This window comes from Panicum virgatum, chromosome 1N (genome assembly GCF_016808335.1).
Source record: "Panicum virgatum strain AP13 chromosome 1N, P.virgatum_v5, whole genome shotgun sequence".
Lineage (NCBI taxonomy): Eukaryota > Viridiplantae > Streptophyta > Magnoliopsida > Poales > Poaceae > Panicum > Panicum virgatum.
In genome coordinates, this window is record NC_053145.1 from 58,835,828 (window position 1) to 58,850,452 (window position 14,625).

The following is a 14,625-nucleotide window of genomic DNA, read 5'->3' on the forward strand; positions in this document are numbered from 1 at the left end:
CATGTTGGGCACTTTTTCATTTGAGCCCTATTTTAAAAGTTATCGCTGGTTTACAGTTTAGTCCCTGGAATTTTTGGAAATTGCAAAATCGCCCTTATCCCCATCTCCCACCTCCCTGCTCTGCTTCTCGCCGCCGTCCACCGACAGCGCCGCCCGCCGGTGCCTTCCCGGCCATTCCGGCCGTTAATTCGGCGCGCGCTGGCACCCACGCGTCGCGGACGACCTCCTCCACCGCCCTCTAGCCTCGCGCTGGCCCTCTCCTTCCCGTGCCACGCGCCCCGCAGCTTCCAGAGCCGCCTCGACGGCCGCCACCGCGACGCCGCCGTGGACAGCCCCGGGCAGAGCTCGCCGCCCTCTTCTAGCGAGCGCCCGAGCACTACACATACCCCAAGACTCGATTTCGTGCGTTCCTTTGCCCTCTCCTCGCTCTCACACCGCAGAACGCCGCCGCCGCCCCGCTCGAAACCCCGGCGAGCTCACCCCCGCCGCGGAGCCGCCTCACCGCCGCTCCTCCGACCGCGCTAAACCCCTAGCGAGCTCCGCCGTGAGCCCGCGCAACTCCCAGGCCACTTCCCCTCGCCCAATCCTCACCGGAGCACCCTCGCCGTCGTTCGCCTCCGCCGCCGAGCCGCCCTGCTCCGTCGAGCCGCCGCTTCCGAGCCCCTCCCCGCACCCCAAGACCACCTTGTGGTGCGCCTTGAACCCGTGGAGCTCCCACACCCCTCCACCCTCGCCGCCGGTGAGCCCCTCGCCGGGAAACGGCCGGTCAACCGCCGCCTCCCCTCTCTGACCCGGCCAAGGGACCTCGGGTTGAAAGGAAAGAAAACCCAGGGGGTTATTTGAATAGGCCTAGACTCAGATGAATAGTGCCTTAGGGACTGCTTTGTAATGTTTTTCAGTGATCTTTGAAATTCAATATCAATTCATAGAAAATTCGTAAAATAGCAAATCTTGATGTTTTGGAATCCTATTGAAGAGCTCTATGCAGTAGAACCATAATATGTTAGGCTTTAGTTTCAAATTTTTGCTGTAGAATTTAATTTGTGTTGCTAGTGCTTAAATATTAGTTGTTTTCATCTTTTTCTTAACTACTGTATAAAGCCATATCTTGCAGTGAAAATTTTATGGTAGTTCATTCATGTGACACTAGCTTTGCTATAAAAATTTCATGATCAGTTCTTTGGTGTAGCTTTTTATTTGATTTAATCTTTGTTTAGTAGACTTTAATTATGGTAAATAGTTCCTTTTCTAAATAAATCATGAATTTATTTCTCCATGCTCTTTATGAGTAGCTTAGTTTGTCCACGAAGTTTGAGCCTCAGTTCATGACTAGAACAGGAGATAAATTTGAATCTTGCTAAACTGATGTCTGTTTGGTTTATTTTCTCAGAATTAATTCTGTGTAGATAAAATCATGAATAATTCACAGTAGCTATATCATCCCTGTGTAGACCTACTGTTAAATTTTGAGCTCATGTTTTGTTTTATTTTGACTAGTATAATTCAAACTTGTTCTAGGTGTTGTCTGAATGAATGAATTGTTGTGATTAATTGGCTACATGTCTTGGCATGATTTTTACAGGGTAGCTTAATCTATTCATTTTCTGTTTAGGGTAATTTTTGGTAAATTAATTACTATTTGTACTTTGAGTTATATGTTTATTTGCAAACATGGAAGTAATTGCTATAGGAATCCACCCCCACTTGTTCATGAAGTTAGTCAACTTCTTTTGTGTTGTTGATCATGATGTCTTGTGTAGTTAAATTTGTTATTTAACTACTCTATATACGATTGCCCATATATGTTTTTAATGTTGTTCTTGCATTACATATAGACACGACTGCCTTATCGGACGGGACGTACGAGCTGATCCCTGAATCTGACGGAGGTGATCTCGAGGCTCAAGTAAACACTGCTGAACTAACTGAAGCCCCGGACCAAAGTTCGGAAGAGCCTAGAGCTGGAATAGTTAGCAACTACCGAGAAGACAAGCCCCGGACATAACCTATATTTCAAATTATTATCATTTACTGTTATTACTTACTTGTGCATTTACAGTTCTTAGGATTTGAATTGAAACCCTAGATGCATGATCCTAGGAACCTATGTACTGAACACTAGACTTGAGTTCGACTACTTGCTAAGCTTATAGGACCGGTAAAAGTCGAGTGATTGTCTGTCACTCGCGAGCTTTATAGGAATTGCCTGTTTACTTTCTGTTATCAATATAAGGACGACGGACGGGGTTGTGATCAATATCATCACTTTATGTGAGACCCCGTCTATGTTGATGAACTTGCTAAGGTCGCGGTGTGTGGTAGTGCTGGTTAAGTTTTTGAAAGTACTAGTCACATGCCGTAAATATGGTACGCGGCAAGCCTAGTAGAAGATTGGACCGGGGAGTGGATATACCTTTCACTCTCTCAGTAGGGATAGGTTTTATTTTTATGTTGCGCAACACTACGACTTCAAGGGACAAGGTTCGGCCTTGGAGCCCTGTAGTCGGGGAGAGTGACCCTATCCACAAGCCGGAAAGAAAGGTCAACGGTTGTTTGGGAATGACCCGACGGTGTTCCAGACGTGTGTACTAGGTTATCCTTGCAAGGTTGAATTTCGATTCAGAATCGTCCGCCTCTCACGATGAAATGAGACTGCTTGATCTCTTTGCCACACAGAGTAAGAAGAGCAACAATACTTTAATCAATCTTGATGTTTGCTTAGATTTCTACCATGATTGGATAGTAGTTGCTTACATAGAATGGTTAATCAACTAGAATATTGAAAGCTAAAACTTGAAAGTAAGGACATACTCTTTATTGCTTTTCAGCAAAAAGGAAAACCAGAGCCTCACAAAACCTTGCATAGTCTAGTTAGAATGGGCTACTTATACCCGTTGACGGTTAAGTCTTGCTGAGTATTAGAATACTCAGTCTTGCTGTTGAAACCCTTTTTCAGGTATGAGTTTTGAGGATCAGATCGCTAGCTTGACCTATCCTTGCTCGTTGCCTCCTGGCTGGTCCGTAGAATGGGATACGTCTTCGACCGGTAATGACCTTGACGAGTGATACCATGCTTGGGCTAGCCTGGTGTCCTTTTGCGACGTGTCGTAGCCGTCGTGTTTTTATCTTCCGCTGTTTTAAACTCTGAACTTAAGTTATGGTTTGTATAACTGTTTTACTACGTTTGGTCTTGTATTAATGTTTTAGAACCAGTTTGTAATAACGTTTATGCCTGTGATGTAAAAGATTGTGGTTGTAATATCTCCGGACTCGCCTTCGTGCGGGGTATGCTTGTTCGATCCGAGAATCGGTGGTTGTATCGGGACGTTACCCGACAGACCAAGAATTGTTCCGTTTGAAGTGCGTTTAGGCTAATGTTGCCTTATTGGTGATGGCCTGCGCACTTGAGCCGGGATAATTTAGGCGGTTCTGCCACAGGTTCCCTGGTCTGCGCAGAGCAGCCACTGAAAGAAGAAAATGCAGGTGCGGAAAAGCACATCATGACCTCAGGACTGAGGGAAAGGAACAGGCGGCGCCGTGGATCTCGACTGCGTCACTATGCACTCGACGATTCCTGATATCGGCCAAAGCAAACTGCACAAGCTGCAGAGAGAGCGCACTCTCCAAAGCTGCGCCCAGTCCCAGGTCGCCATGGGATCCTACCACTACGCCTCCACCTCTCAATTCGTCTTCGCCGCCGTCGATTCCAACCCCAAGCCGACCAACAAGCCAAAGACCACCGTGCAAATCCCCATCACGTCCCCTTCGGAGGAGGGGACTCGGGAGGAGGGGCCGCCGCCTGACGCGACGGCGGCCACCAAGATCCAGGCGGCCTTCTGTGGGCACCAGGTCCGTGGGCACCAGGTCCGGAGGCATGTCGCGGCCGTGCACGCGGCCGACGCCGAGGCGACGCGGCTGGAGCGGCTGCTCCGGCGGCAGGAGACCGTGGACGCCGTCCGCGGCGACGACCGCGAGCGGGCCCGGTTCTCGGAGGCGCTCATGGCCGCGCTGCTGCGCCTCGACGCCGTGCCGGGGCGCTACCCGGCTGTGCGGGACGCGCGGCGTGCCGTGAGCCGCCGCGTCGTCGGCCTGCAGGAGGTGTTCGACGCCGTGGTCGCGGCGCCCGAGGCGCAGACGTGCCGGCGAGCCTGGAGCAGGTCCTCGAAGGGATCTGGGGCGCCGCAGAGCCGCCGATGCCGCCGCCGGTGGCGGTGGAGGAGGAAGTGAGGAGGAGCGGAACATGCTGGGGGTGGTTTCTCGGGGGAGTGTAGGCGTGTAGCGAGCAGGGTTAGTGTTACTCGGTACAAGGAGGCGTTTAGTGACGGTAGAATACCAAGTGTGATACGTACTCATCTGTACATGTATTTTGTGGTTGTATAGTATACAGTATGCAGACTTGCGGCACATTTTTTGCATTTTAACCTTTTTAGTGAAAGATTTGTACATTTGGATCTTTGAAAAAACGAATTACGTTTTTAGATCTTAGGAGTTGGCGCCATGATCTATGGCGCTAATATAACACGTCTTGGCGCCATAAGTCATGGCGCCGAGCTTTGCAACCCGATTTAGCGTGGCAGGCGATGTGGAGGCGATGTGGCACCACTTCGGCACCACAGATCTTGGCGCCGAGGATCTGTGGTGCCGAGCTCGGCATAGTGGATCTTACTATCGATTGGTTCTGAAAAAAATTGGCTTCTCTCTATAATTTACACAACCGTCCTCGTAGCTCAGTTGTTTAAGTCCCTTAGTTATTACTTAGCAGACCCAGGTTTGAGTCCTCGTATTGCATTTTTATCTATTTTTTTTGCTGAATAATTCCTTTGCAGTTAAAAGGAATGCAAAAAACAATTACGTTTTGCGTTGCACCGTTACGGAGGAGACACAGCCGAGCAACGGTTTGGGAGGAGACACAGCCGAGCAACAGTGCAAAAAACATAACGTTAAATCATGCCAAACATATCCCTCAAACCCAGCCCTGCTACCTACCGTGTGTTTGGTTGTGGGACTAGATTGGATGGATCGGCTCCAACCCTTGTTTTGGGATTGGCTCCAATCTCTATCATGTTTGGTTTGTATTTAGGGTCGGGGTTGGATTGATCCCATTTTTTGTTTGGTTGGAGGGATGAAAAAGAGAGGATGGATGGTTCATTTAACACCGTGAGCTACTGCTTGGTGGGTCCCACCGGTCATTATCTGGACTCTTCTTCTTCCTCGGTTCGTTCCCGGTCTCTGCCCCGCCCTACCACCCTCCGCCGCCGAGCGGGAGGCATTGCTCCGCGTCATGGAGGAGGCGCGGCCTGCACGGAGGTCCGGCTGGTGGGGCGGCCTTCTCGACACAGCGGAGCGGCCAGATCTGGTGGCCCCTGCTCCTCCCCCTTCTCCCTCCCCTCCCTGGCCGGGCGCGAGCCGCCACGGGCGAGCTCCGCCGTGGGCGCGAGCCGCCGCGGGTCGGGCCGAGGACGGGCGGCGCGGAACGAGGACGACGACGGGCGGCACGGAACGAGGTCGAGACGAGGACGACGAGATGGACGAGACGGACGCCGACGGAACCCGTCCGGGTTCGCTCCTGTAACGTCCCGCCTCCCCGAGGCCGGGCCCGCTTATATCTAACTGCTTTCTAGGACATAGACTGTCCTCACAAACCAACACCAGTCTTTTCTGCACACTTTGTCCTCACTCGTGCGCACCAGGGAAGAACTTCCCGGTCGGTCACCCATCCCCAAATTGCTCCGGGCCAAGCACGCTTAACCTCGGAGTTCTTTGGAGATCGGCTTCCGGAAAAGAAGTTGCAACTTGTAGATATGAGTATCCTATTAATCCTATTAAGTCCAGGGCCGGGGTGTCACATGCTCACCCCCTTAAGAGACCGACGTCCTCGTCGGTCAATCCCAAGCCAGGAACGTCCTCTCTTGGCCACGTCCCGTACGTCCAGTGCCAGTTGCCCATGTGCCACGTCCGTGCGTCCAGTACCAACGGTCCCTGTGCCATGTGCCGTGCGTCCAGTGCCAACGGCGCATCCCAGATGCCCGCGCACTGACTCGCCACGCGCCCGTGCACATGCCGGTAGCATCTGCGCCCCCACGCGCCCATACTCATGCCTCCGCACTTACGCCCGTACGTGCCCGTGAAACTGCGAGAGTCGGCTCTGATACCATTTTGTAACGTCCCGCCTCCCCGAGGCCGGGCCCGCTTACATCTGGCTGCTTTCTAGGACATAGACTGTCCTCACAGACCAACACCAGTCTTTTCTGCACACTTTGTCCTCACTCGTGCGCACCAGGGAAGAACTTCCCGGTCGGTCACCCATCCCCAAATTGCTCCGGGCTAAGCACGCTTAACCTCGGAGTTCTTTGGAGATCGGCTTCCGGAAAAGAAGTTGTAACTTGTTGATATGAGTATCCTATTAATCCTATTAAGCCCTGGGCCGGGGTGTCACAGCTCCGTCCCTCGAAATTCGACGGGCGGAGCGAACCCGCATCTTGCGGGAATATCCTCTCCTGGAGCCGCTCCGCTCGCTTTGCCCCTCATCCAAACAGACCAAAAATAGGTCGACTCCAACCAGGTTCGCTCCGCACCTCCAACCAAACACACGGCTAGGAGACAAGTTTCTTAACCAGCTGCACCACAGATGTGTTGTTGAACAAAATTTAGAAATAATATTTGTTGTATCTTTAATTCAAATCCATGGATCTTAACACGGCGCTGAGGTATTGTACATGTCAGCACCAGATCACCGCCACGTCTGATGCGACGAAAAGAAGCTCGGCGCCATGGATCATGGCGCCGATCCTTAGGGTACAAAAACACAATTCGTTTATCAAAAGGTTCAAATGTGGATATATTTCACTAAAAAGGTTAAAAAAACAAAAAGTGCGGCCGCCCCTGCTTGCAGTGATCTCTGAGCGTGAAAGGAATATACAACTATAACCTGGTGATGGTGAGTTCCGGAGTTGAGAGAAGATGGCCAAATAACTTTCAAAAAAAGAGAGTAGATGGCCAAAACTCCAAGTTAATTTTGTAATCACTTTAATGTAATTGAAAATGCCATACAGTCATAGAAAGAAAATCGATTTTAGAGTTGGAAATGTGAACTAGAGTTAATTTATTGTAATCTCCTTGATGGATGATTGGACGAGGATAAATGGTCCAAAAATGGTAGCTAGAGTGATACGAGAATTTCAGTCCAACGGGAAATGAAGAAATTTACGGATTGATCATGCAATTGGGGGAACAAACAAAACCCTTTTCTTGTCCCTACCCAAATGACAAACAAAACCTCTTAGCCGGTTTGACCGGATACCTCAACACATCATCTAATCGTCCACCCTTTATACTAAATCCTAGGGCAATCAAGCTTGCCCCTTTATTCCCAAACCTGGAGCATCGTATCTTGCATATGAGCACCTCCATTTTGATTCTTAAACTTTATCTCTCCCACTCTTGTACTTTATCTCTCCCACTCTTTTTGTGTGAGCCGCCGCATCATCGGCCTGCAAAAAGGTACCTTGATGCCGTGACAATAGCATCTTGAGTAGACGTGCGGGTACCGAAGGTGAGAATTCTGAAGGCAACAGGTTGCCAAAATAGCAAATTAGAAGGGGATATGCTTGCTTTATGGATATATAGAGTTGAATCATTGGAGGAGGTGTCAAATATAGTTATACTCACTGTTATTTTATTTTTTAGGGGTGCATTTACACCCCCGAATTACTATACGTACCTTTGTCCCTGGAAGGGTACAGGGCATTGGAAACGCGTTGATTACCAGCGATGGTGGTGGTGGTGAAGAAGCCGAACATGTCGAGGTGGGGTGTGGGTGCAAGGTGGCATGAGAGGAGTGTAGTTAACAGGATGGCATCTAGCGCCTGGTAAAAGATTGTGCGGTGTACAATGAGGTTGAGGTGATTAGATGGTCGATTATGAAGTGTAAGATACATGCATTTTAGATGTGTTTTATATATTTGTTGCAGCTATCTCCGAATGCGAAATATTTTGTGCTCCCACCAAGATAGGGTTCGGAGAGAACTGTGCTGGGTGAATTGATACGAACATCTTTAGGTAAAAAACTTTAATACCATATCTGCTGCTTACTCTATTTTTATTTAAATATCGTATTGGATTTATTCTAAGTTAAATTTGGTAAACTTTAATCAAACCTATAGAAAAAATAATAACATTTATAATACCAAATTTGTTATATTGAACTCACCATGAAATTTATGTTGATAGTACATGGATTGGATAACATAGTTGTTGCTGTATTTTTTATGAAGTCGGTCAAAATTAGTGAAGTTTAATGAATGATAAATCTAATACAATATATAAATAAAATAGAAAAAGTATCTATATGACTATAGCACAGGCTCATGTAAAAACAAAATTTTGTATTCTAGAGGACCAGGATGACGTGCGCAACCTGGATAATTCCGACAAAGCCCAGGCTGTATATCTTTTAGCAGCCCAGCTTGCTTCCGTCATCCACCTGCCCGGCCCAGTCTCTTCTGCATCACGCAGGCCGAGAAACCCAACTCTGTCCCGTCCGCCTCATCCCCGCCGTCCATCCACCCACCAACCCAACCCCCGACTCCCTCCGCTCAATAAATCGGCGAGAGGAAAAAAAAAAAGAGAAAAGAAGAGAACCCCCCGTGCTCTGCTGCCCTGCGTTCTACTCCCACCTGCGCTGCGACTAATCCCCCTCTCCCCTTCGTCTCGTCTCCCCCCTCCGCTTCGCGCATCTCACCGCCATCCTTTACCTTCCCGCGTAATTGAGCGCCAAAGCGGGGGGACATTTGAATTCCCCGCAGCTTCCGCTTCCTGCGCGGCCTCGTACCGTCCGGAGGCGCCGCCGGCCGGGCCCGGCCCTATCCCCTCCCCCCCTAGGGTTTCGCGTCCCCCCTCGGCGATGGGGGACGCCGCCGCCGCCGCGCCAGCAACGTCGCCCGCGGGGAAGCGGCGGCGCGGCGATGAAGTCGCGGGGCTGAGGCGGGTGGCGGAGATCGTGATGGTGCTGGCCGCGGCCGGGGAGGTGCGGGGCGGGAGGGAGCCCACGGCGGCGGAGCGGGCGCTCGCGGCCGAAGCGCGGGAGAGGCTGGCTGCCGCCGTCGCCGAGGGGGCAGTGCGGCCCAAGGATCTGTTCCCGGCGGAGGCGGTGCGCGCGGTCGTCGAGGATCTCGGGCTCAACCGCGCCAAGGACCCCGCCGCCATGGGGTTCCGCCCGCCCAAGGCATCCATCGCCGATAGGCTCATGCTTACTAAGCGCAAGGTTTGCCAACTCTGTCTACTCTCGACCCGTTCCCGCCCTGTTTAATAGCCTTGTGGTGGTGAGCTGGTATGATCTGCGAAAAAAATCTGAACAATTGGTGATTATTGCGATGTGAGAACGCTCGTGCGACTATTGAACTGTATTAGTTCGTAGCCTGCTTGCACGGCATAAGCTATAGCATCTGAATGATATGTTACCGAATAGTTGATTCTGAGGGATTTCTTGGACCACTGCTTGTGTATCGATATGCTTTGTTATGCTTGTCGTATTCTAGTTCAACACATTTTATTTGCTACTGGAGTATTGCATATATTTACTTTGCGTGAATGCACTTGGGCAAATGTTTAGCTTTATGTTGCTTGTTGTAGAATCAGCATGTCTGTGTCTTCAGTGTCACCCCTTGCTTGCACGCATTAAGATTGCTATTTGTTTTCATAGATCTCTCTGAAATAATTTATTATTGTGTTGACATGACTTATATTAGCTTAGGTGGTTTAATATGGGTTTTTGGTTATGAACTGTCTCCATTTTTTACTTTAAAATTAGTCACAAACTATTATGTTACCTAATTATTATGGAATTGTCTAACCAGTTTTGAGATGATGAGTTCAATCTGGTTACATATGGCCCGTGTGCAAAGCACTATATATTTGCACCATTTGACTATTTCATTTATTTGCTTACATACAGATGGAGGAAGTCAAGGAAGCTCCAGTCCAACCAACAGTTAGCGCAACTCAAACGGTCGTCAGTGGAATGTCCGAGTTCCATAGTTTAAATGGGGCTTCCAAGTTTGGTGTTGGAGTTCCTAGGAACCCACAAGTTGTAGCTGTAGCTGCTACTGCCCCATTAACCTCGACATCCCCTGTTATCTTGAAGCCGCCAGGATCATCTCCTGTCAAACCAGTTGCCAACTCCTCAGGTGTTATCTTCAAGCCACCAGGATCATCACCTGTCAAACCAGTTGCCAACTCCTCAGGTTTTGCTCTACCCCATACTGGTCCGTCACACCTTAAATTGGACAAAAATGTCAATGGTCCTCTGAATTTAGCACACAGTGGAGGTGTTGCCCAAACTTGATGCATGTTGACTGCTTTTGGATATTATCTCACAAGTAAATCCTTCAACTGCACAAAGTTTAGTGTATTGTTCAGGAACGCACAAATGACATAACCTAAAATGCAGCAGTTGTATGACAGTCACTGTGGTTAATATAAACTTGTGAAACTATTTTACAGTAGCATTTCTATCTTTCTTTTTCTGAACACTCTTGCTTTGAGAAATCATGCTTACTTGATCAAACTGTTATTATTACATTCTCTTTCACATACAAGGGGTAGTTTATTTTATATGTATAATATCCCTGATTATAGAAAGGATGGTTTCCTTTTTATCAGCTTTGCTCAGAAACTTATTTGTGCATTGCTTACTTCTGCAGCCACTGTTGTCCACCCAAACAAGTCTACTCTAGATACATCTGCTAGGCCCAATGTAAATGCTGTACAGAGTTCCAATCCGTTGTTGAAAAACCAGGACACAAAGCCAGTGGCAGTTCAAGCTGCAACCGGTAATAGTGTTGTGGGGCATCATGCTACACAAGGTGTGGCATTTATTCCACCAAAACCTACTTTTGTCAACCACAATGAGATTGCAAAGTCTGTTCAACAGTTTCTGCACCAACCTACGAATCATCCTAGTTGGACTCCACCATCAACTGAGTACATGCATTCTCGCTTGAGCTGTCAAATATGCAAAGTTGCTATCACTGATACAGACAGTTTACTTGTTTGTGATGCCTGTGAGAGGGGAGTACACTTGAAATGCCTTCAGCAGTATGGTAATAAGGGTGTTCCTAAAGCTGAGTGGCATTGTTCAGCATGCCTGACACAGAGTAAAGGCAAACCCCTGCCACCAAAGTATGGCAAGGTTACAAGAACTGTTGTTGCATCAAAGGCTGCACCACCTGGTAGTGGAGCACAAGTTTCTTTGCAGGGATCAGCAGAAAACATGGCTGCAAAGGAGAATCACCAAAAGTTGGCTGCAAATGGAAATCTTATGAAGCCAATCTCCACACAAGGTGGCAGCACGATACACAACATAAATGTATTGGCACTGGGTGCCATGGCGGCTGGTTCACAATCACAATTAGCTTCTACCTTGAGACCTCCAATAGTAAATACTGTTAAAGCTGAAACTTCCTCTAATGGAAAGGAAGGAACTGGTCAGCAGGGCAGTAGTATGACACAGCCTGATGTGAAATCCCCTCTAAGGTTGAGAAGTGGTTCATCTTTGAACTCTGCGGGTTCAGCAAATGATACCATGAATAGTGAGCCAACCGCAGAAATGTCTGGTGCTGAAGCAAAAATCAAGTCTGAAGCAAACTTTGAGCCCCCTGTGAGCAGGGATGAGGAATTGGTTGATAGTAGTAGAACATCTGTTGAACAAACTAAGATTGTTGCTACTGAAGAAAAGCCCAGGGCACAAGCAACCCCCATGACTGACAAAGTGAAAGATGAGGAGACGACTACCAACACTGGAACATCAACAGATCAAGGAAGAAACTTCGCTACTGGAGAAAAGCTCCCCATTGAAGCAACTTCTGAGGCACTCACAATCAATGATGTGAAAATGACTATCAATACTGGAATACCTGTACAGCAAAGCAACATTGTTACTATTGAAGAAAAGCTCCAGATTGATCCAGCCTCTGATCCACATAGGATCCAAGATATGGAAATGAGTACCGACAATGGACCACCAGCAGATCAAAGCAGCAATATTGTTGCTGAAGACATGTCCCAGTCAGAGAAGACCTCTTCAATTGGTGATACAGATGTCCCTGCTAATGCTGGAATACCAACAGATCAAACACAGCATTCGAATGGTTCAACTGAAAATGCAGTGAAACAACCTCCCAATGGAGAACCATATAAAGACAAATTAGGTTGTAATATAGTCTCAGATTGTGTTTCTACCCAAAAAATAGCTTCAAATGGCATCATATACCCTAAGGATGAAACTTCATGTACTAGTGAAAATGAAGCTGTGGGTTGCAACACAGAAGCAAAAGAAGCAAACTAGATCCAGTAGCAGGTTGCGTCCAATTTTCTTTTTTCAGGTGTGTTTCTAATCAAACCAGTTGTTACAAATCTTTATGCCAGTCAAAATTAAAACTCTCTAGAGTTCTTTTAGTCTTTGGTTTAGGATTGATAGTGACTCTTAAACTAACATATTTGAAAATAATTCTTGTAGTTCTGAGCTGCTCTAACTTCAGCGTATTTGAACTCATAGAGTCATAGTACAAGTATACTAAGGAGATCTTCAATGACCCATATTTATTGACGTCGGTCCAAGTTTTTGTGCAAACTCCGGAAACTGAAACCATACCTTTCTGAATTAACATTTGTATCTGACCTTTTATATTTAATGTTTTGTCAGATGGAACTATGCCGAATCTACCATTAATTTTACCAGCGTCATGATCAACTATGTTCTCTGCATTCTCTTGGATGATACCAGCGTCATGATCAACTGTGTTCTCTGCATTCTCTTGGATGACATTATACATTTAGCCACCGCCAACCATTTTTCCAGGGGGTATGTCCCTAGCCTGTACCTCATTTTTTTAAAGATAACCTCTTTTAAAAGTTAGTATCCTTGGAAACATGCTCCCCAGTCATTTCTTATTTTCTTTCATATTTAGTAGTTTGACCATATCTTTTTAAAAATATTTACATTCCTGCTGACATGAGGCTTACTTGTAACTCTGTAGGTAACTACTACCTCCTGGTGTAGCTATAGAAGCCTAGAACACAGGAAACATGACCTCTTGATGTTGTACTTTATGTAGATTGACAATCTTGAGTTCCTAACTATTTAATTCCATTTTCTCATCTGTTTGTCCCTTGCTTATCTGTAGTCTTGTAATTAGATAGGGTTTAGCTGAGTGAGGATTGAATTATCATGTCACAATAATGATACTTGCCTTCGCCATCGCCTTGGGTTAGTTACCAATATGGTACCGTATACCCTACAAATTATGATCATTGAGCTGCTAATTCGTCCATTAGCCGTCCAATGTTGTTCCGTTCTGTCAGGTTGCTAGATATGCATGTGTAGAGAATGGGAAAGGTTTGCTCGGGATGTTTGTTTTTCAACTCGGAAGGGCTTCAATCGGATGGGCGCAAACTTTCGAGCGCTAGGCCGTTAACCTTCCGCGTCAGGATGAGGGTAACCAGAGCGTGTGCTGCAATGCTGGCGAACAGAATGGCCGCCATACTTTCAACATAATTGTATTTTAGACCAGTGTTAGCGAGAATTGTTGAGGCGAAGCACTACTAGCCGGTTTGTTGGCGCGCCAAACTCTGGAATGGAAGTTCCTCGGAAGTAATCTCCTCCCGGCTGACATCGAGGTCTAAATTATCACAATAGCTTTTGAATATGGTTCGAGCATGCTTTTTACCTCTGCCTCGCCATCGCACGGTTCCCTCGCTTATACCGCTCGATACCAGGTGAGCTCCAATGTACTCTCTCTGTTCCAAATAATAGATCGTTTGGTTTTTTTAATCTCAAGTTTAACCACTCATTTTATTTAAAAAATTTGTGCAAACATAATGACTTAAGTCATTCTTGAAGAATTCATATTGATAAAGTAAGCCATAACAAAAAAAAAAGATGATATTTTGCACAAATTTTTGAACAAGACGAGTGACCAAACTTAGGATAGAAAAAGTCAAGCGACCTATTATTTGAAACGGAGAGAGTATATGCTAAGGTGGTGGGAGTATATGCTAAGGTGGTGCTAGGAAGAGAGAGAAATAAGAAAGGAGAGTGCTATACATTGGAGTGAATGTGCTAGTTTAATAATTGCTAGCATCGTTATCCTATCCAAGCACCCGGTGCTAGAGGAGAGAGAGGAAGACTCTAGCTTGTGGGTCCAGCTTAATCCATAGGTGAGGTGCAATACTGATGCTATACACTAGATTGAATTTTGCTAAGATAGCAACCATGAGGTGGCTAAATCCTAGCACACCCTCAGATGCCATACACTGCGGAGGAAGGGGAATGGGAAAAGGGTAGATGATTGCCATTGGCGAAGAAGCTGGACGTTTTAGAATGCTGTCCACACAGGCAGGCAACAGCTAGGGCTGGATAAAATGTTCGTAACTCGTTAGCTCGCTCGACTCGTAGCTAGCTCGGCTCGGCTCATTACAATTTACTAATGAACCGAGCAGCATTATTTGCTCGTTAATATTACGATTACGAGTTGGCTCGAGTTGCTCGCGAGCTGCTCGTGAGCCTAATGAGCTGCACGCACTAGCAGGCCCAAACAATATGGCCCCAACAAGCCCACTCACCGCCAA

General features: G+C 47.3%; 1 protein-coding gene and 1 pseudogene across 2 annotated transcripts; both read left to right on the forward strand.

The window, feature by feature from the left end:
- Positions 1-3,440: 3,440 nt before the first annotated feature.
- Positions 3,441-4,478, forward strand: LOC120654230 (annotated as a pseudogene).
- Positions 4,479-8,624: 4,146 nt separating this feature from the next.
- LOC120657057 (PHD finger protein At3g20280-like) lies at positions 8,625-13,328 on the forward strand. Of its 2 annotated transcripts, none has more exons than XM_039935302.1 (5): positions 8,625-9,262; positions 9,953-10,184; positions 10,701-12,380; positions 12,701-12,859; positions 13,035-13,276. In XM_039935302.1, exons 1-3 carry the CDS (start codon positions 8,903-8,905, stop codon positions 12,341-12,343), a joined length of 2,235 nt encoding a protein of 744 aa, XP_039791236.1. In that variant the 5' UTR covers positions 8,625-8,902; the 3' UTR covers positions 12,344-12,380; positions 12,701-12,859; positions 13,035-13,276. The 2 variants fall into 2 exon arrangements, with proteins under 2 accessions (XP_039791236.1, XP_039791235.1); XM_039935301.1 differs by having other exon boundaries at positions 8,626-9,262; positions 9,953-10,241; positions 13,035-13,328.
- The last annotated feature ends 1,297 nt before the right edge of the window (positions 13,329-14,625 follow it).